The sequence below is a fragment of the Rhinoderma darwinii genome, chromosome 5, assembly GCF_050947455.1.
Source record: "Rhinoderma darwinii isolate aRhiDar2 chromosome 5, aRhiDar2.hap1, whole genome shotgun sequence".
NCBI classification, from domain to species: Eukaryota; Metazoa; Chordata; class Amphibia; order Anura; family Rhinodermatidae; genus Rhinoderma; species Rhinoderma darwinii.
Genome location: NC_134691.1, coordinates 220,314,594 through 220,337,002, shown reverse-complemented (window position 1 = coordinate 220,337,002; position 22,409 = coordinate 220,314,594). Strand labels below are relative to the sequence as shown.

At 43.6% G+C, this 22,409-nt stretch overlaps 1 protein-coding gene across 2 annotated transcripts in view; it reads right to left on the bottom strand.

The window, feature by feature from the left end:
* Positions 1 to 22,098, bottom strand: part of LOC142651821 (cytochrome P450 2C28-like) — a 48,328-nt gene extending 26,230 nt beyond the window's left edge. The window contains exons 1-5 of one of the 2 annotated variants that reach the window (XM_075826953.1): positions 21,925 to 22,098; positions 21,666 to 21,733; positions 8,862 to 9,024; positions 8,576 to 8,725; positions 8,289 to 8,449 (exon numbers count right to left, since the gene is read on the bottom strand). In XM_075826953.1, coding sequence (XP_075683068.1) covers positions 8,289 to 8,449; positions 8,576 to 8,725; positions 8,862 to 9,024; positions 21,666 to 21,725 — 534 coding nt within the window. In that variant the 5' untranslated portion in view covers positions 21,726 to 21,733; positions 21,925 to 22,098. Of the gene's footprint in view, positions 1 to 8,288; positions 8,450 to 8,575; positions 8,726 to 8,861; positions 9,025 to 20,205; positions 20,426 to 21,665; positions 21,734 to 21,924 lie in introns of those variants that run through there. The other variant, XM_075826952.1, reaches the window with a different exon arrangement.
* Between the last annotated feature and the right edge of the window lie 311 nt (positions 22,099 to 22,409).

The following is a 22,409-nucleotide window of genomic DNA, read 5'->3' as shown; positions in this document are numbered from 1 at the left end:
CGTTGAGGAAGCCTATCAGATACTATGCTCAGATACGGATTCTGCATCTGAAGTTGAGCTTTTACTTGAAAGCGACAGTGAAAGTGTCGCTTCAAGGGATTCTACGGATATGAGACCCAGCACCAGTGATATGAGAGATGGTGCAGTTGCCACAACGTCCGTTCAAAGTGCAGCCCCTGAAATTGCACAACCCCACCAAACCGATTTAGTGTGGGAACCCACAAGTTTATTTTCTCCCACCATAAATGACTTTATTGCTACTCCTGGCATAAGTCCCAATGTCAGTAATTTTTCACCACTAAATTATTTTAATATTTTTATTACGGACCAAGTTTTGGAACATTTTGCGCAGGAAACAAATTTGTATGCCAGGCAGTACATTGCAAATAAGCGTTTGTCACCTCATGCCAGGTTGTGGAATCCCACAAATGCAATGGAAATAAAAAAAAATTCTGGGCCTCATACATGGGAATTATAAAAAAAACCTCGATTAGGTCATATTGGGCATCAAGCCCTATACATGCCACCCCCATTTTTCTGGCATTATGTCACGCAGCAGGTACGAAATACTTATGCGATTTCTCCACTTTAGTGACAACCTACAGGCACCCCCTTCCAGCGACAGAAGCCGTGACCGGCTGTATAAATTAAGGCCTTTGCTAAATTTTCTTAATTCCGCCTTTTTAGGAGCATATACCCCTGAACAAAATTTAGCAGTGGATGAATCGCTAATGAATTTCAAAGGGCGTCTCTCATTCCGCCAATTCATACCCTCAAAAAGTGCAAAATACGGGGTAAAGATCTGCAAGTTATGTGAAAGCACTACTGGCTACACGTGTGCGTTTAAAATCTACGAGGGTAAAGACAGTGAATTTAATCCACCAGGGTGCCCTCCAAATATTGGTACCACTGGTAAGATTGTGTGGGATTTAATTGGCCCTTTCCTACACAAGGGTTATCATGTATACACGAACAGTTTTTATACCAGTGTGCCATTGTCTAGCGCCCTTCATTGTGCCAACACCGGAGCCTGTGGCACAATACGCAGGAATCGCAAAGGTTTCCCACGTCAACTTGTGGATAAAAAACTACGAAAGGGGGAGTCATGCACTTTTCAAATTGAGTAGATGCTGGCTTTAAAATTTCGTGACCGCAAGGACATCTACATGATCGGCACTATCCATACAAGTGCAACAGCAACTGTTAGAGAACGTGGGGCCTCTGCAGATAGACAAAAGCCTGTGTGTGTCATCGGCTATAACAAATTCATGGGTGGGGTAGATTTGTGCGACCAGATGTTACAACCTTATCTGGTTAAAGGGAAAACCAGAACGTGGTATAAGAAAGTGGCAATATACCTCATCCAGGTTGCGATGCACAATGCATTTGTCCTGTACAAAAAATCAGCGGGCAGGGCTACATTCTTTGAATTTCAGGAGAAAGTGATTGAAGATCTCCTATTTCAATCTTCAGACCAGAGAGTAGTCCATGAGTCAGAGGATGTACGCCGACTTGTTGAAAAACATTTTTTACACCCCATCCCTTCAACATCTAATCAAAAATACCCCAAAAAACAGTGTAGAGTCTGCAGCAAACGAGGACAGCGAAGTGAGTCACAATATTATTGTTCCGCTTGTCCTTCCAACCCTGGTCTATGCATAAGTCCCTGTTTTGAAATCTATCATACCGTCGCACATTACTAATTTTCTTTTGTGAGCTATAAAAGTTAAAATGCAGGATTTATTTAGGATTTTATTTTTCTGTACATCTCTTTTTTTTTTTTTTTTTTAGGGAAGCAGCTTCGCTGTATATTTAGGAGATGACAAAATTTAGGGTTCTTTTAGAGATTTCTTTTTTTTAATCACTTTTTTTGGGGGGGAGGGAAATATACTTTTCTAGATTGAGTCATTTTGGGATATAACCCAGTTATATAAAGTGGAATAAGGCCCTGAAATTCATTCAAGATAAAATTGTGCCCTGAAAGCTTTTTATTTCCTTTTCCGTTATGACTATGTCCTGCCATAAATAGCTGTTACTGACTGGGGATACGGCATAATTTTTTCTTTTTATTCTGAGGATTTCTAATAAGCGAGCTGTTCCTTATCAATACACTATGGGCTTTATTACAGTTTTGTTCGGGTTTTTGGTGGACCTCTTACACCCGACAATACTTCTAGAAATAGCGACATTCATTTGGGGAGTAGTGGTACTGTATCTATACATACGGTGAGGGACACTGCCCCTTTATATATTCTACAGGTGATTGGTTGTTTTGTGCACATGGCGGTTCCTACCTTGCCGGGCAGGGGCTTGTTATGGTGTACCGCATCACTTGGCACATTTGTCCCTTATATAGGGATTGATGGAGCTAAAGAGACGTTGTATGACCAGTCACTTTGAATAATAAAGTCATTATGTAAAGGATCTGCCAGGCACAGCTTCTGTGTCAACGCCCATAGGTAATCAGTCTGCACCTGCTTCTATGTCTGTGAGACTGACTCCATCTTCCACAACTCAGGATGGCAGGCTTAGGAGTGGGAGAGCCTATCACAGCTTGGCCAGACGGAGCTAGCTCCCGCCCTCTGTCTATTTATACCTGCCTTTCCTGTTCCTCCTTTCTTGTGATTCTTCTCGTTTGGTTTCCTGGCCCTGCTGCAGCTTCTTGAACTATTTGTCCCTGCTTCATATTGACCCTGGCTTGTTCACTACTCTCCTGCTCTGCGTTTGGTACCTTGTACACTCCTGGTTTGACTCAGCTCGTTCACCACTCTTGTTGCTCACGGTGTTGCCGTGGGCAACTGCCCCATTTCCCTTAGCTTCTGTGTACCCTTGTCTGTTTGTCTGTCGTGCACTTATTGAGCGTAGGGACCGTCGCCCAGTTGTACCCCGTCGCCTACATAATCACAAGCCCATATACCTAGTCTACCCTTGTTCCTGACACTACTATGGACCCCCTTGAGACCCTGGCTCAGCAAATGCAGGGTCTCTCCCTACAGGTCCAGGCCCTGGCTCAGAGGGTCAACCAGCCTGATGCTACCATGGTAGTGCCCCTCACCTCTTGAACCCCACCTCAAGTTGCCTGACCGGTTCTCAGGGGACCGGAAGACTTTTCTCTCCTTTCGGGAGAGTTGTAGGCTCTATTTTCGCTTAAAGCCCCACTCCTCAGGTTCTGAGAGCCGCAGGTGGGTATAATTATGTCCCGGCTCCAGGAAGGGCCCCAAGAATGGGCCTTCTCCTTGGCTCCTGACGCTCCTGAACTTTCCTCCGTTGATCTTTTCTTTTCTGCTCTCGGACTCATTTATGACGAGACTAACAAGACTGCCTTTGCCGAGAGCCAGCTGGTGACCTTACGTCAGGGTAAGAGACCTGTTGAGGAGTATTGTTCTGACTTTAGGAAGTGGTGCGTAGCTTCTCGGTGGAATGACCCTGCCTTAAGGTGCCAGTTTAGGTTGGGTCTGTCGAACACCCTGAAAGACCTGCTAGTTAGCTATCCCTCTTCTGACTCCCTAGACCAGGTTATGGCTTTAGCGGTACGACTTGACCGACGTCTCAGGGAACGACAACTTGAACGTTTTTGTGTTTTCTCCTCTGACTCCCCCATGATGCCTCCCGAGGTTCCGTTGCTTCGTTCTTCCACGGAAGACTCGGAGGTACCTATGCAACTCGGGGCCTCCGTTTCCCCCCAACAACGTAGAGAGTTCCGCAGGAAGAATGGTCTCTGCTTCTATTGTGGGGATGACAAGCATCAAGCGAACAACTTTCCTAGGCGTAAGAATAAGCAGCCGGAAAACTTCTGCGCCTAAGTGATCGGGGAGGTCACTTGGGCGCACAGGTATTTCCCGTAAATATGAAACGTAATAAAATCCTGCTTCCCTTTCAGGTCTCTTTTGGTGGTAGGTCTGCTACCGGCAGTGCCTTCGTGGATTCAGGGTCTTCTGCTAATATCATGTCTGTGGAATTTGCTATGTCTCTAGCTATGCCTTTGATTGATTTGCCTAAACCTGTCCCGGTAGTGGGTATCGACTCCACTCCTCTTGCTAATGGTTATTTTACACAGCATACCCCTGTTTTTGAACTCCTTGTTGGCTCCATGCATTTGGAGCAGTGCTCTGTACTGTTGATGCAGGGATTATCGTCCGATTTGGTTTTAGGCCTTGCCTGGTTGCAGTTGCATAATCCCACGTTTGACTGGAATTCTGGGGACCTTACCAAATGGGGTAATGAATGCTTGACGTCATGTTTTTCTGTTAATTCTATTTCTCCCCCTGAGGAGGTGAACACGCTACCTGAGTTTGTTCAGGACTTCGCTGATGTTTTCTCTAAGGAGGCCTCCGAAGTGTTACCTCCTCATAGAGAATACGATTGCGCTATTGATTTGGTACCAGGAGCTAAGCTCCCTAAGGGTAGGATATTTCATCTCTCTTGTCCCGAACGTGAAGCCATGATAGAGTATATCCAGGAATGCCTGGCCAAGGGTTACATTCGCCCCTCTACTTCTCCGGTAGGTGCTGGCTTCTTCTTCGTAGGGAAGAAGGATGGTGGTCTTAGGCCATGCATTGACTACCGTAACTTGAATAAGGTCACTGTAAGGAATACCTCGTCATGCCCTTTGGGTTGTGCAATGCTCCCACGGTCTTCCAGAATTTCATAAATGAGATTTTAAGAGATTACTTGGGGGTATTTCTTGTAGTGTACCTTGATGACATACTTGTGTTTTCCAAGGACTGGTCCTCCCACATTGAGCATGTCAGGAAGGTGCTCCAGGATCTGCCAGACACAACTTCTGTGTCGACGCCCATAGGTAATCAGTCTGCACCTGCTTCTATGTCTGTGAGACTGACTCCATCTTCCACCACCCAGGATGGCAGGCTTAGGAGTGGGAGAGCCTATCGCAGCCTGGCCAGACGGAGCTAGCTCCCGCCCTCTGTCTATTTATACCTGCCTTTTCTGTTCCTCCTTTGCTTGTGATTCTTCTCTGCTGGTTTCCTGGCCCTGCTGCAGCTTCTTGAACTACTTATCCTCTGCTTGTGTTTGACCTTGGCTTTACTGACCACTCTTCTGCTCTGCGTTTTTGTACCTTGCTCATCTCCTGGTTTGACTCGGCTCGTTCAATTCGCTTGTTGCTCACGGTGTCCCCGTGGGCAACTTCCCCATTTCCCTGGCTTCTTGTACCCTTGTCTGTCTGTCTGTCGTGCACCTATTGAGTGTAGGGACTGTCGCCCAGTTGTACCCCGTCGCCTAGGGCGGGTCGTTGCAAGTAGGCAGGGACAGAGTGGCGGGTAGATTAGGGCTCACTTGTCTGTCTCCCTACCCCGACATTACAAAAATATATAATTAATAATTTTTATTTTTCCGTCAATATAGTACTATGATGGCTTGATTTGCGGGACAAATTGTAGTTTTTCATAGCACCATTTCTTTTGCCATATAATGTACTGGGAAACGGGAAAAAAATTATTTGTGGGGTAGAAAATGAAAAAAACAGCGATTCCTCAATGGTTTTTTGCGCGCCGTTTTTACGGAATTCACTGTGCAATTAAAACAACATGTTAATTTTATTCTGTGGGTCAATACGATTACGCCGATAACAAATATATATAGTTTTTTCTATATTTTACTACTTTTACAAGTAAAAACCTAAGTGTAAAAAAGAAAATTTATATTGTATTGCCAAATTCCGAGAGCTATAACTTTTTTATTTTTCCGTCGATTAAGTGGTATGAGGGCTTATTTTTTGCGGTCGCTTATTAAGCTGTCGTTTTTAATAATACCATTTTGGTGTACATGCGATGGTTTGATCACTTTTTATTTCATTTTTTGTGGGAGATTAGGTGACCAAAAAAATAGAGATTCTGGCGTATACAATTAATTTTTTACAGCGTTTACCGTGTGGGTTAAATAATGACATATTGTAATAGTTCAGACTTTTACGGACGCGGCGATACCGATTATGTTTATTTATTCTTTACTATGCTCTAGGGGGAAAATGGGAAAAGGTTTTTTTTTTTAACTTTTAATTTTTTTAATTTTATTTTTTTTTGCAGAAAAAAAAACAACTTTATTTAACTAATTTTTACTTTTTTTATTAGTCCCCCTAGGGGACTTCAACCAGCGATCGTCAGATCGCTGCACGATATACTGCAATACTAATGTATTGCAGTATATCGTGATTCTGACAGGCAACTATTAAGCCCTGCCGGGGGCAGGGCTTAATAGGTGCGCAAAGATAGCGGACCTGGGGGCCTTCATTAGGCCCCCAGGCAGCCATAGCAACCATTGCCCCCCGCGATTGCATTGCGGGGGGCGCAATGAGCTGCTAGAGGGGTTCGCCCCCCTCTTTCTAACGATTTAAATGCTGCGGGCGTTATTGACTGCAGCATTTAAGGAGTTAAACGAGCGGGATTGCGCTCGAGCGCGATGACGCGCGTTACTCTGAAGTGTCGGCTGTACGAAACAGCCGACACCCGCATCGTATGGAGCGGGTTCACTCCGTGAGCCTGCTCCGTACTTCCCCTACCCGACTTTGACGTATGGATACGTCAAAGGTCGGGAAGGGGTTAAAATAAAAATATAAATACTAGAGTGTGATGGTATTAACCATTAAAATTTCATAACGCATCCTTGTCCTATCCGAATGTATTACATGTGTTAATGTAAAGTGCGCAAGCACTAATGAATGAAAGATACAATTGTATCACTATCAGAAACTGCTACAGAGTGAAACAAACCTCACACTAAAGGTTAGGTTCTAACCAATAAATTCCCATTGGTATCCACTCAGTGAAATATACATATTACCCAAAGGGAAAACCACTTATATCTATTATTGAACAGTGTATATGGTAATAGTTCAGACTTTTACGGACGCAGCGATACAAATTGTGCTTATTTTTTACATTACTTTAGAGGAAAAATGGGACAGGAGGTTTTTTTTCTAACTTTTAATATATATATATATATATATATATATATATTTTCACTACTAATAACTTTATTAAACTTTTTTTACACTATTTATTAGTCCCCCTAGGGGACTTGAACCAGCGATCGTTAGAATGTATTGCAGTATATCATCATTCTCACAGGCTTGTGTTAAGCCATGCCAGAGACACGGCTTAACAGAGGCAGACAAAAGGTAGACCTGGGGCCTTCATTAGGCTCCTGGGCTGCCATGACAATTATTGCCCCCCATCACGATGTGGGGCCGCCCCCCTCTTTTCAACGCTTCAGATGCTGCGGTCACGATTGACCGCAGCATTTGAGGGGTTAAACGGCCAGGAACAACGCGATCGATGTTGCCACCCGTTCGTGTGGACTGTCAGCTGTAAAACACAGCTGACACCCGCAGGGTATGGAGATTGCCCTCCATACTTCCCTATGACCCTTATCACATACATGTATGTGATAATGCGTCAAGGGGTTAAAGTGATCTTGGAGGTTCCTGTCCGAAAGGAGGCAGTCTCTCACTTGTGCTGTCATGGGCGTAAGGGAATTACACCCCATATATGTTTATACAAAACAATAAAAGCAAGGTTACAATTAAAAACCCTTTTACTTGGATAGACTAATGCTATGAGCTTATCAGTAAATACATATCGCTCCATATATCTTTTTTGCCATTGTCAACTTTATAGGTAAGCTTGGCAGGCTTTGCTTTCCTATACAATAAAAGAAAAAGATATACCAATATAAGCACATGGCGGATGTCAAAAGGACTGTTTTGGCATGTCATGTCTATAGGTGCCTATGGACCTGTTTAGCATATGCCCGGGGAGGCTGACTGCACACCGAATGTGTTGTCAACACAGCTGAATCAGGAGAAGTGACTGCCATCTTCAGAGACAGCAATATGTTTTACACATAAATGGGGATGGCAGAAGATTTGCAAGTTCACGCATGTCTTTTTTTGCTGCAGTTTTTGTGAAAATTTCACCAAAAATAAACATAAATTCACAGCACAACTACAACACATGTAAACATGAGGAATCCCTAATGTATCTCTAGCATTTCTCACAGTACATGTGGAGAACAACATACAACAGATCTTGTATACTATTGTTGCATTAACAACTTGTTCTGCCAGGTATTTTTCAATTGCACTACAGAGCCACAGGGAATCTGTGCAGCTGTACAACCTCCCACACACGGCTCTACCCGTGCATAAGTCACCAGCTACAATAATTGTGCACTACATGTACCAGCATTCATTGTGCTGCTCAAAATTGTTGGCACGCAAGGGAATAAAGAGAAGAGAGTCCTGGAAGCTTACTGATTAAAGCAGCACTAACCTGAGCCCATGGCGAGGACACAATTTGGAACGTTTCCTTCATGAGAGCAAGCATGTCTAAAAAATCCTTATCTTCATAATCATATCGATCTTCAAAGACAACGGAGCAGACAACATTTGACACAGTCAAACTCAAAAAGAATGTGGGATCAAAGAATGTTCCTAAAAAAAAGTATATAAATGTGTCAAATTGAATACACCTGCATAAGTGCAGCAAGACACATTGCATGACGGGTATAAAACGAGGTGAAAACAAAATTGACAAAGAAATAAAGGAATCTGCAATACCACTCCTCTTCTGGAACTCTTCTCCTAAACACCGTGCTTCCTCTTGTACACGTTCCTCTAAACTTCTTTTTCCCATTCCAAAATTTCTTAACGTACTAAGGGAGAACCTTCTCATCTGTTTCCACCTCTCTCCATTAGTAAAGAGAACCCCTGTATCATAAAAAGATTGAATACATCTTAAAAGGTTGAATACAATACTTCTCATTTTATAGTACTGTACATCTAAACACACTTTTTGGAATTCACTATTTTCTGGAAGGACAGATGTGGTATCATGGAAGCTTACCATGGCCCTTGAAAACCATCTCTGGAATGACAAGACTTGGTCGGTCACTGAACACTTCACCGTTCTCCAGGAAAGCTTCTCTTACCACATCATAACCATTCAATATCACCACCTTCTTATGTCCCAAGTATGCCATGGACACAGGGCCATACTTTGATCCAAACTAGATAAAATATCACTTTTAGTTAAAACAACTTAATACACGTGAGTTTATAATATTACATAGTAACACACAGTACTAGTATATGCACTGCCAAATGCATGGGATCTACAATGAAGGATCGAGCAGCTTGCACCCTCCAACGACTGTGATGGTTATTGTTTTTTCTTACCTTAAAGGCAATGCCCCATGTATTTAATTTTAGTTTATTTGATTATACTTAAAGAGGCTCTGTCACCAGATTTTGCAACCCCTATCTGCTATTGCAGCAGATAGGCGCTGCAATGTAGATTACAGTCACGTTTTTATTTTTAAAAAACGAGCATTTTTGGCCAAGTTATGACCCTTTTTGTATTTATGCAAATGAGGCTTGCAAAAGTACAACTGGGCGTGTTTAAAAGTAAAAGTCCAAGTGGGCGTGTATTATGTGCGTACATCGGGGCGTGTTTACTTCTTTTACTAGCTGGGCGTTCTGATGAGAAGTATCATCCACTTCTCATCAGAACGCCCAGCTTCTGGCAGTGCAGACACAGCCGTGTTCTCGAGAGATCACGCTGTGACGTCACTTCCCCAGGTCCTGCATCGTGTCAGACGAGCGAGGACACATCGGCACCAGAGGCTACAGATGATTCTGCAGCAGCATCGGCGTTTGCAGGTAAATCGATGTAGCTACTTACCTGCAAACGCTGATGCTGCTGCAGAATCAACTGTAGCGTCTGGTGCCGATGTGGCCGACACGATGCAGGACCTGTGAGTGACATCACAGATCTGCACTGCCAGAAGCTGGGCGTTGTGAAGAGAAGTGGATGATACTTATCAGAACGCCCAGCTAGTAATAGTAGTAAACACGCCCCGATGTACGCACATAATACACGCCCAGTTGTACTTTTACTTTTCAACACGCCCAGTTGTACTTTTGCTAGCCTCATTTGCATAAATACAAAAATGGCCATAACTTGGCCAAAAATGCTCGTTTTTTAAAAATAAAAACGTTACTGTAATCTACATTGCAGCGCCGATCTGCTGCAATAGCAGATAGGGGTTGCAAAATCTGGTGACAGAGCCTCTTTAAGTCACTGTCACAGAGAAATAATGTGTTTGTTCTTCTATAAAATGTTATAGCTAATTATTTAGTAATTTTAAAAACTTCCCTAGTGGCGGCCATATTGGAGACACATTTCCTCACTGTATTGTCTGTATAGACAGTACGACAGGTTGTGTGCTTTACAATAGAGCAGTCATTAACTTGTCCACCTTCTAATGAATATAATAAAGTACAAGAAAGATGGCAAATGAGCTACAGAAAGCATCAGCCTATTGTAACAGCTCTAGTGGCCAGTGTGAAATATTTAAAGATTTTTTATTCGCCTCCTGGATATTTATGTGATATCCACAGGATATGCCATAAATTTCCAGTAGAAACAGCAAAGCATGTTTTGCTACGCTGTTTACAAAACTCATATAGAAGTGAATAGGAGTTCCGGAAACAGTGTTTTAAAGCGAGTTACGATGTAAATTCCATCCCCTTTTATGGGAGTTCCGGAAACAGCAGCAAAACGCGCTCACCTGTTTCCAGGAAATCTGCACAATTTTCAGACGTGATGCTTACCTGCTATTTATTTATTCAAATCTTGCTCCTTGGCTGATTTTTAACTCTATTAGGGCAGACCTGTGATCTGTGACTACATTTTGCTACACTGCCTACAGGTAGCGTGTGGTAGTCTGACACACCTCCTTCTCATCATTGGTTCAGGTTGCTACTCTCTCCCTCCCCCTGTTGCTTTGCCTACTCAGATTGGCTGCTGAGTATAAACACAAGGCTCACTAGGAAGTCAGTGCATGGAGAGCTGCTTTCAATTACAGCAAGGACAGAATAATTATAATGATATAAATTACAGATTACTGAACCAACTGCGAAAAAGCAGATTATCAGGTAAATTCTGCACAGATGCTGAGGAAAAATTATTCTTAGTAAGAGGGTCGCTTTAAGTGACGTTCGGGGTTATTTTTTTACTTTCACATCTGCAAAGTATCACTGGGGGGGTCATTACTGGCAATGCAATGAGAAGGATTGAAACGAAAAAGAAAAAAAATGAAGAGGACTAAGCTGAAAAAGTTTATTAATCTACATTTTTGGTGTATTTTCTTTACTCTTAAAGAGACTGTCACCACATTATAAGTGTCCTGTCTCCTATATAAGGAGATCGGCGCTGTAATGTAGGTGACAGTAATGCTTTTTATTTAAAAAAAACTATCTATTTTCACAACGTTAGGAGCGATTTTGGTTTATGCTAATGATCTTTCTTAATGCCCAAGTGGGCGTATTTTTACTTTCGACCAATTGGGCGTTGTACAGAGGAGTGCATGATGCTGACCAATCGGCCTCATGCACTCCTCTCCATTCATTTACACTGCACTAGCGATATAGTTATATCACTATGTGCAGCTACATACACAAGCCCTAACATTACTAGTGTCCTGATAATGAATACACATGACCATCCAGCCTGGACGTCATGTGTACTCAGAATCCTGACACTTTTTTGTGAGATTCCGGCAAGTGAAACCAAATCTCGCGAGATTACGGAGCAAAACGAGATTTGGTTTCACTTGCCGGAACCTCACAAAAAAGAGTCAGAAGTGTCAGGATTCTGAGTACACATGACGTCCAGGCTGGATGGTCATGTGTATTCATTATCAGGACACTGTAGTAATGTTAGGGTTTGTGTATGTAGCTGCACATAGTGATATAAGTATATCACTAGTGCAGTGTAAATGAATGGAGAGGAGTGCATGATGCTGATTGGTCAGCGTCATGCACTCCTCTGTACAATGCCCACTTGGTCGAAAGTAAAAATACGCCCTGTCCAAGCCTCTGCACATGTCATGCTGGGAGGCTTCGTTCACATCTGCTCTAGGGATCCGTTCCGATGGAGCTTTCTGTCGAAACGGAGCCCTGACAAACACTAACGGAAACCGTACGTTTCCATCACTATTGATTTAAATGGTGACGGATCCGGTGCCAATGGTTTCTGTTTGTCTCCGTTGTGCAAGGGTTCCGTCATTTTGACGGAATCAATAGCGTAGTCGACTACGCTATTGATTCCGTCAAAAAGACGGAACCCTTGCACAACGGAAACAAACGAAAACCATTGGCACCAGATCCGTCACCATTGAAATCAATAGTGATGGAAACGGAGACCTATGGTTTCCGTTTGTGTCTGTCAGGGCTCCGTTCCGACGGAAAGCTCCATCGGAACGGATCCCTAGAGCAGATGTGAACGAAGCCTCAGAGAGGAAAAGTATGTGGTTGTCTTTGTTTTGTCTAAGGAAGTGGAGGTAGAAAAAGGAGAAGGGGCTTAACCAGGCAGATAGAGAACAGTGGAAAACCATAGTGGAAGGAATAAAGGGTTTTCTGGTGTACGCCAGAATATGTGAATTTGTAAAATAAATTGATCTGGTGGTGGACGCACATGCTTTTTATAGCGGAATGGGCTGGTATGATAGGGCTTTCAGGAAAAAGATGGGGGGGGGCAAAATGTTTAGCTTTCATCAGAAGGATTTGGATCTGTGGTCAAGATTTATGGACAAGAAGAAAGTAAGTATGGGAGTAGGGGCAGAGGGGAGCAGGGAAAGGATGGTCAGTTGGCCTATAATGTGACTGTGACCAGGAATTTGCATGCATGTTCTAAGTGTGGGACATGTCATTCCCAAGTAGAATTTGCAGGAAATAAATTTCAAGGGAAGCCCAGGACGATTTATTTTTGTGAATTTGCTTGAAGGCATAGTTTCAAGTGAACATAAACAGATTATGTAGCTGCTGAGTATCCAGATAGGGAGAAAATGGAATTCCTGGAGAGTGGGGTTAGGTTTAGGTTTTTAAGCTATCGGCTAAGGGTGGTGGTGGAAGGAAGAAATTTGAAATCAGCAGATGAGTCGCAAGCAATATTAGTAAAATTAAATAGTAAAGGAGATAAGGTTGAGAATGGCAGGACCATTTCACAAACCCCCGGTTAAAGGCAGGGTTGCTTCCCCGCTAGGGATGGTTTCAAAAAAAGGAGAAGGGGGAAGTACAAGATAATCCAGCATTTATTCTATGCAGAAGAGTGTATCGTAATTGATGCGATTCGCAAAGAATCATTACCTTATAGCAGATTCAGATGAGGTGTTGCGGGAGAGGAGCACTAATGGCTAAAGTGGACATTAAGTTGGGCTTAAAGCTATTTCTGTTGCACTCGGAGGGTTTTAAGTAAACTGGGTATTGGTTTAGGGGCAAGAACTTTGTTGATAAATGTCTTCTAATGGGGAGCGCCGTGTTGTGTGCTTAATTTAAAGCATTCGGTACCTGCTTACATAAGTGTTTATCGTATTACCTGGACAGGGTCTGCATGCATGGGTGGCATTGGATAATTTCAGAATGTTTTGTGCTTACAGGACTCAAGAGGGAAGCAGTGAAAGAAGCCAGGATTTCGCCATTTATACAGCGCCAACAGGTCATGAAGCACAAGGACCTGTACTTGGCATGGTAATGGTATCTTCATAGGAGAAGGTGTGCATTTCTCAGACAAGGGTGGTATGGTCAGGTAACCACGAAGGTTGGTCAGGACGATCAACAGCTACCTAGGGGGCCAGCTGGGTGCAGATGTGCATGGCTGGCTGAAAAAGTGGGCTTGGTGGTGCAGCACAAGCACTTGGGCTGTAAGGGACGTTTAGAGAGGATGGTCTGTTCAACATCAGACGTTTGAAGGATTTGTATGTGGTGGGTTGAGCCATACTTTTTGTTGCGGGATTACGGCACTTCACACACATGGAGTCGGTAGCTTTGGGCCTCGGTAAGCATAAAATATAACATAAATTTCAGGAAAGAGCAGGTACCAGGTGTCAACAATGCCATCACGGATGTCCCCAGGGGGAAGTGGAAAACTTTATTTTCTTTTGGTGCTCAATTCACAGAAATATGCGAGAGTATGTCCTAACAATTTTTGCCAGTTTATGACCCAATTTTAGAACAGCTTATCGAAAATCCGTTGGAGCCTAGTACCTAGCGAGCGTACAGAGGAGCTTGGACAAGAGGTGAGGAAGTCATCTGCAGCCAATGTATTGGGAACACGGTATGGAGCATGTGGAAAATGCTTGTTGTGTATGAATGCCTGGATCCTCGGTCATTCCTTTGTGTAAGGTGCTTCTGAGTGGGCACAAAGGAGGCCATACAGTCCGCAGCTAGGAATGTTTGACCAGCAGGATTAAAACAAGGGGGCATGGGAAGAGAGGGTCTGCGGCGGTAACAGATGAGGCATCTCATCGGGGAGATGACTGAAGGTGACAGCAGCCCAGTTGCCATTGTATTACATGCAGGTCAGCGGCAACTACATCTCAAGAAAAGATGTTGGATTCGTTACAGGAAGTTATGGTAGTGGTGGTGGACTGTCAGCCCAGTGGCTGGATTAGAAGGTATTTTGGTTGGAAATCATAAAGCGGAGAGTATGGAGATAAGCAAAGTCTACATTTGGGGGAAAAAAGTAGGGTTCAGTGGGGGAGCCCTACTTTTTGGTGGCGGATCACGACACTATGCTTTGAGAAGGGCGGATTGATTTGTTTGGCCACAGCGAGCAAGCCATAAGCTGTACGGCAGGGTGACCTTTGCTAGTGGGGGAACACGAGCCGTACGGCAGGTTTCCAGGTAAGATCATGGCCCGGGTAGCTACGAAGGTTAGCCTGGACAGGTGACGGCCTGGTCGGTTCTTGTGTAGGCAGGCCGGGTGCAGACGTGCTCATAGAGTGTGGTGTTGCTGTATCACTGTATGTTTATTTGATTAATAAAATTGGCTGATATTGTTGTATATTAAAAGAGGCATGAACTCGCGGGACAGGGATATAATATACCACTTTACAAAGCATTAGTGGGGCCTCATCTAGAATATGCAGTTCAGTTCTGGGCTCCAGTTCATAGAAAGAATGCCCTGGAGTTGGGAAAAAATACAAAGAAGAGCAACGAAGCTAATAAGGGGCATGGAGAATCTAAGTTATGAGGAAAGATTAAAAGAACTAAACCTATTTAGCCTTGAAAAGAGATGACTGAGGGTATGTTCACACAACCAAGTTTCAGACGTAATTCGGGCATTTTACGCCCTGAATTACATCTGAAAAAACGGCTCCATTACGCCGTCAAACATCTGCCCATTACTTTCAATGGGTTTTATGATGTACTGTGCCGACGACCTGTCATTTTACACGTCACTGTCAAAAGACGGCGCGTAAAAAAGACGGCTCGTCAAAAGACGTGCAGGACACTTCTTGGGACGTAATTGGAGCCGTTTTTCATTGACTCCATTGAAAAACAGCTCCAATTACGTCCGTAATGGACGCCGCGAAAAACGCGAGTACGAGCAATTACGTCTGAAATTCAGGAGCTGTTTTCGCCCGAAAACAGCTCCGTAATTTCAGACGTATTTTGCGCTGTAGTGTGAACATACCCTAAGGGGGGCCATGATTAATTTGTATAAATATAAGAATGGCCTATACAAGAAATATAGTGAAATCCTGTTCCATGAAAAACCCCCTCAAAAGACAAGGGGGCACTCCCTCCATCTGGAGAAGAAAAGGTTCAATCTCTAGGAGGCGACAAGCCTTTCTTTACTGTGAGAACTGTGAATCTATGGAATAGTCTACCACAGGAGCTGGTCACAGCAGGGACAGTAGATGGCTTTAAAAAAGGCTTAGATCATTTCCTAGAAGGAAAAAATATCAGCTCCTATGTCAATGTGTAGAAATTTTGTTTCCCCCTTCCCTTTCTCCTATCCCTTTGTTGAACTTGATGGATATATGTCTTTTTTCAACCGTACTAACTATGTAGCAAGTGACAGACCACTGAAATCAGCGTGTCTGACACTACTTTATGCTACCCTCAGAGAGGGCAGTATAAAGTTCCTGGCAGGTTCGCTTTAAGTCCCAGCTGGCACATTGGCAGTTATATAAGAATATTGCTGGTGGACTCTGCTCTTGGGTGCATCCGTGTCTTTGTGTTGCTTTGCATTGCAGTCACAGCATTTGCTGTCCATTTCTTTCACTATGTTAGGAGGTGCTGACTAAGGCCTCATGCACACAACCGTAGTGGTGTGCACGGCCCGTGATTTGCGGCTCGGACGGCCGCGGAGTCTCATCCGCGGGCCGCCCGCAAATCACGGGCCCTGTACATTCATTTCAATGAGCCCGGACTGCAAAATGCAGCCATAATAAGACATGTCCTATATTTTTGCAGTCCACGCTTCCAGCAATGCACGGACCGTGGAAACCACGGTCGTGTGCATGTGCCCAAAGAAATTAATGGGACCATTTGCGGGTGAATTGCGGCCGCAAAAACATGTTCGTGTGCATGAAGCCTAAGGGTGCATTTACATGACAAGTTTTTGGCTGTTTGGTTTACTGGTGAAACATTAATTTTACAGTTTCAGCTGTAAATGCACCCTAACTTTGTCTTTTGCATTGTACTTTTGGGGGTGACTCCCTTCATCTTGGTCGTGCGCTCTTCCCACCTGTCCAAGGCTGTTTTTAATTAGTGTAGACTGAAGATGGTTCCTATCTATACTGAATACATTTTGTAGGCCTGGGCCGAGGAGAAAGAGGTACCGTATTTTTCAGACTATAAGACGCACCTGACTATAAAACGCACCCAGGTTTTAGACAACAGAAAATAGGGAAAAAAAATCATATTTTACTACTTTTATAAAGAAAAAACTATTGGTTAAAAAAAAAACGTTTGTTCGGTTTTACCACATTTTGAGAGACATATTTTTTCATCGTTTGAGCGGTGTGAGGGCTTGTTTTTCGCGGAACGAGCTGTAGTTTTCATTAGCACCATTCTTTGGTACATATGATTTTTTTATCACTTTTTATTTCATTATTTTTAGCGCTATGGTGGCCAAAAAACAACGATTCTGGGGCTTTAAATAATTTTTTTTTACGCCATTCACCGTGCGAGTCAAATAATGCTACATTGTAATAGTTTCAGACTTTTACGACAGCAGCGATACTGTTTTTTTTTAATTTTTACATTGTGCTTGGCGAAAAATGGAAAAAGGGTTGTTTTTTTTTTACTTTTAATATTTTTTTACACTCCTGAAAATATATCTAACTTTTTTTTTTTACACATTTTATTAGTTCCTCTAGGGGACTTGAACCAGCGATCATTAGATCGCTGGTACAATACACTGCACTACATGGATGAGTTACGGAAACAGCGTAACTCGCTGAGCTACGCTGTTTCCGTAACTCCCATAGTAGTGAATGGCAGTTACAGAAACAGCGTAGAATGCTACGCTGTTTCCCTAACTACTATTCAGTTCTATGGGAGTTCCGGAAACAGCGTAACTTAGCGGGTTACGCTGTTTCCGTAACTCGACCATGTACGCTGTTTTCGTAGCTAACGAGTTCCGGAAACAGCGTAGCTCACGGTGCTACCCTGTTTCCGTAACTCCCATTCACTTCTATGGGAGTTATGGATGCAGCGTAGCTCAGTGAGCACTTGGCTGTTTCCGTAACTTCTGACCACCTAACCAGGAAGTGGCCGGGAGACAACGGAGCCGGATAAGATAGAACGGGGTTCAGAGGGCTCCATTCTAGGGATTGGTGCAGGTCCCAGAGGTGGGACCCGCATCTTTCTGACATTTATGACCTCATAAATGTCCTTCATGGGAAGACCCTATAAATGCCGCGGTCGCAATTGACTGCGGAATTTAACTAGTTAAACGGCCAGGAATAGCTTAATCCCTGGTCCTGGCCATTAGAGCAGCGTTTCAGCTCTAAAACACAGCTGACACCTGCATTGTATGGAGTGGGCTCAGCACGTGAGCCCGCTCTGCTCCAAACATCCCCTCCCCGCTTCATGAATTACCTGCACATTATGGGTCGGAAAGGGGTTAAGTCTGAAAAATACGGTATGTTTCCTGTTGAACAGTTTAAATCTTTAGTGTAGGGACCCATTTGTAGAAGTCTTGTGCCCACACAATTTGATCAGAATGTGCACTAAGTATCTCACATTTTTAAGTATAGTAAAAAAAGCAGTAATGCAATTTGAAAAAATACAGTAATTAAATGTATGCATATATCTTAGCACCCAAAGGGTGCATCTGCGACTTTGTATTTGTTTGCTTTGCTCTTGGAGAAACAAGAATCGAGCATGATTGACTTGTCTGACAACAGCTTATCTCCTTTCCTCAGGAAATAAATATGTACACGGGGCGATCTGAGCATGCACAAATATTGGGAAAAAGTGTATTGCCAGCTTAAAGTGGTTGTCCACACTATAATGGTAATTAGATTTTTTTAACCACTTAACATCCACCATCAGTATATAACTGTCCTAATTTTTGACGCATTATCCAGCTGTGACGTGTCATATAATGGTAACTGTCTATCTGACCTAAATCCCACTGTCCACCCTATTCCAGCGCCGTTTTTCTTTTATTCCTGGGACTCCCCTGTTCTTGAGTTATGACCCCCACATTGTGTTATCACCGTACATATTAATTGCCTGTAGTTAGCCAACAGAGTGAGAACTACACTGATACTCCTCAGGTGGAACTGGCTTCACAGTCTCGGACACTGTGATCTCACGAGACCACGCTGAAGCTGCCTCGTGCTGATTGGACAGAGTCAGAGGCTGTGAAACTGGCTCCAACTCGTGTCATGAAGGTGAATGTGGTCACATTGCGGGTTTGGATTTCTTGCAACAGTCGTGTCGCGGTAGCAGCAACGTGGCCACATTCACTTTTATTGCTTGCGATGCAGGCAGCGCCACACATCAATCTTTGGCCGTGCGATATGTGTCGCGGCCAAAGTTGCCACGTAGCCCACTAGTTAAAACAACGCCATCTACTGTCCTTTGAATATAGCCCCTCCAGTATCAGCTGCAACTGTTGCTATACTCCTAACAATAGGCTTCTATGTGGTCAACATATGACAGAAGAGTGTACTTTTGGCATATCCTTGACAGAATTAACTTTTGTTTGACAGTGCAGAAAAGTGTGTAACTACACATTTCAGAGCACAACAATAAAAAAGGTATATACCTCTGAAAATGAAGACTTAGGCCCCATGCACACGACCGTGCCCGCAATCACGGCCCGCGATTGCGGGCACGGCCGGCCGCTGACTGACAGCCGCATTTTCGGGCCGTGCTCCCATACGAAGTATGGGAGCACGGCCCGCAAAATGCGAAAGAACGGACATGTTCCATAATTCCCGGAACATTTCCACGGCACGGACACCCTTCCGTAGTGCTACGGAAAGGTCAGTGTTCAATGAAAGTGAATGGCTCCGTTTTTGCGGTCCGCAAAAATGGTGGTTTTTTACGGTCGTGTGCATGGGGCCTTATGTAACTGTAGGTGTACCGCTATGTACATCTGCATCTCTTTTGACAGTATAGTGCGGTTTTTTGTTGTTGAAACAAGCATATGTCAACTTGTATGGACAAACATGGTGGCAACCTATCCTAAAACCAAGTCTAAATGCAGTGGATTTGTGGTGCAGACTCCAGACTGCAAATCCGCAGCAAAGTGCAGTACAATACATGTAGCGGAAAAAATCTGTGTGGATTTTAGGGCATGCTGCAGGTTTTCAAATCCGCAGCATGTCAATTATGTTGCAGAATCATGGTTTACAAGAGATTTCTACCTTATTTAGGTTTTAAAATGTGCCATTCTGTACAATATTATAAATAAGTACTATATCTTTAACAATGTTCATTCCGTGCCATAAATAGAGCTTTAAGATGAATATGGAACCTGTCAAGCGTTTGTATTTTCCTATAGTGCAGTTGCTTAATAACTATCCCCACTCCTTAGCAAAATTGCATAAGCTTGAAGAGGACCTAGGTCATATAAGTTGAACTGGTTTACTGACCTCAATAGTGCTCTATCCCTGATTGGTCAGCATCAGAGGCAGGGAAGCTAACTCCACCCCATTGGCTAACTACAGCAAATTAGCATATAGGGAGCCAACACAACAGTGGACCATATCTCTGACATTGGGGGGCAGGGAAAAAGAAAAACAGTGCTGAAATCAGGGAGACAGTGCTATACCAGGTCAGTAAACCAGTTCAATTTATATGACCTAATGACAGGTCTCCTTTAGTATTTGTTTTCTACAACTGGTTGAAAATAATACATCAGAAACCTTTAAACTGACCTGGACAAACTCTTCTACAATGTTCTTGAAATTGATTTGCAGGATATTCCCCAGGAAAGGTAGTGGAGTAGGACCTGGGGGAAACTTGGATTGCTGTCTTTTACTTCTGACCCACATGGTCACTAGGAATGTAAGCATGAAGACAAGCAACAGTGTCCCAAATGCAGAGAGCTCCATATCTGCTGCTGCTGCGTTAGCTGGTATGGGGAAGAATCTGAACAGTAAAAAGTGGGAAGTTACTTGTGTCAGATTAGCCACACCTCGGCCTCTGAATGGGAGAAACCCTTGCCCCATGTAGCTGCTTCTGACTGATCACACTGAAGAGGGGATGAAAAATCTTTCACATTTAACAGGAAACCCTTTAGAAAAAGAACAAGTCATATATATATTAAACTGTATTTAAATACATGGCTCTGTATTCATTTTCTTTTATAGATGTGCACAGGGCATTAGAGAATGGTTATGTGTAGTAACTGCATCTTACACGGCTGTGTATATACTAGTGTGCATGCTCCCTGATTGCATTAAGGCCCTGTTCACACGGAGTTTTTTGCAGGAGGAAAATTCCTCCTGTAAAAACTGACCCTGGAGGTTTTCATGTTTGATGTGGTTTTTGACGTGGTTTTTGACGTGGTTTTTGAGGCGGTTTTCCAGGCGGTTTTTCAGGCTGTTTTTGCCGAGGTTTTCACACGCATGAGGCTGGGTTCACACAACCATGTTACGTACATAATGTACGGAACGTATTTCGGCCGGAAGACCCGGACCGAAGACAGTGCAGGGAGCCGGGCTCCTAGCATCATAGTTATGTACGATGCTAGGAGTCCCTGCCTCTCCGTGGAACTACTGTCCCGTACTGAAAACATGATTACAGTATGGGACAGTTGTCCTGCAGCGAGGCAGGGACTCCTAGCGTCGTACATCACTATGATGCTAGGAGCCCGGCTCCCTGCACTGTCTTCGGTCCGGGTCTTCCGGCTGAAATACGTTCCGTACATTACGGACGTAACATGGTCGTGTGAACCCAGCCTGACATCCTTCTGTCAACGGATCTGTCACTATTGAAATGAATGGTGATGCAAACGGAACTTACTTCACACTTGCCTTTCCGTTGAGGGGTTCCCCTGACTGAAAGCACCGACGGAACCCCTCAGCAGAAACCACGCTGATGTGAACAGGCCCACATTAAAAAAAACATTGTTTTCTGTTTGCATCATCATTGACTTCAATGCTGATGGATCCGTTGCTAATGGGATTCCCTACACTGCGGTATTGGTTCAGTCGAAACGACAGAACCCTTTGCACAACGGGGACAAACAGAAACCATTAGCAACGGATCTGTCACCACTTCACACTTGCCTTTCCGTTGAGGGGTTCCCCTGACTGAAAGCACCGACGGAACCCCTCAGCGGAAACCACGCTGATGTGAACAGGCCCACATTAAAAAAAAAAAGTATACTTACTTCTTGAATCAATTTCCCAACATCAATGTCCATTCGGTGGTACACCTCTGCTGTCGTCATTTCTGTTCCTGAAATGTTAAAAAAAAATAAAAAAGAGATGACATACATGAACAACTGCATAACAAAATTAAAAAATTAAAAAAAAAAAAATTGAAAAAAAAAATCTAAAAAAAAAATTAAAAAAAAAAATTCTAAAAAAAAAAATGCACAGCTCCATACATGTATAGCATGTATGGAACATAGGAGCAATTGCACTTACTTGTATTCGATTTGGATGCAGGACTTCGGTTTTCTGTATCCCTGAGTTCTGTCCACGATGTTTTTCAGGCTCCACGAGCAGACAGGAAATGACAGCCCCTTGCTGGGCTGGACTAGCAGCAGGAGACGACTCCTGCAAAACACTCGGCAATATACTCGTCAGAAAACACCTCACTAGTTCGAGGTGTTTTTTGACGTGTCCCCATTGCTTTCAATGCGGTTTTGGACGCGGAAACCGCATCAAGAAGGGTCATGTCCCTTCTTTTTGCCGCGAGGCGTTTTTTTTACTCGCGGTAAAAAAACGCCTCCGTCTCCCATTGAAATCAATGGGAGTCATTTTGGGTCGTTTTTGGCGCGTTTTCCGACGCGTTTTCCGCGTCAAAAAACGTGTCAAAAAACTCCGTGTGAACAGGGCCTAAGTGGGAGGAAAGAGGCAGATTGTCACTCAAGGTATATTTACATCAGGACTTTTCTTCATACTTTTGG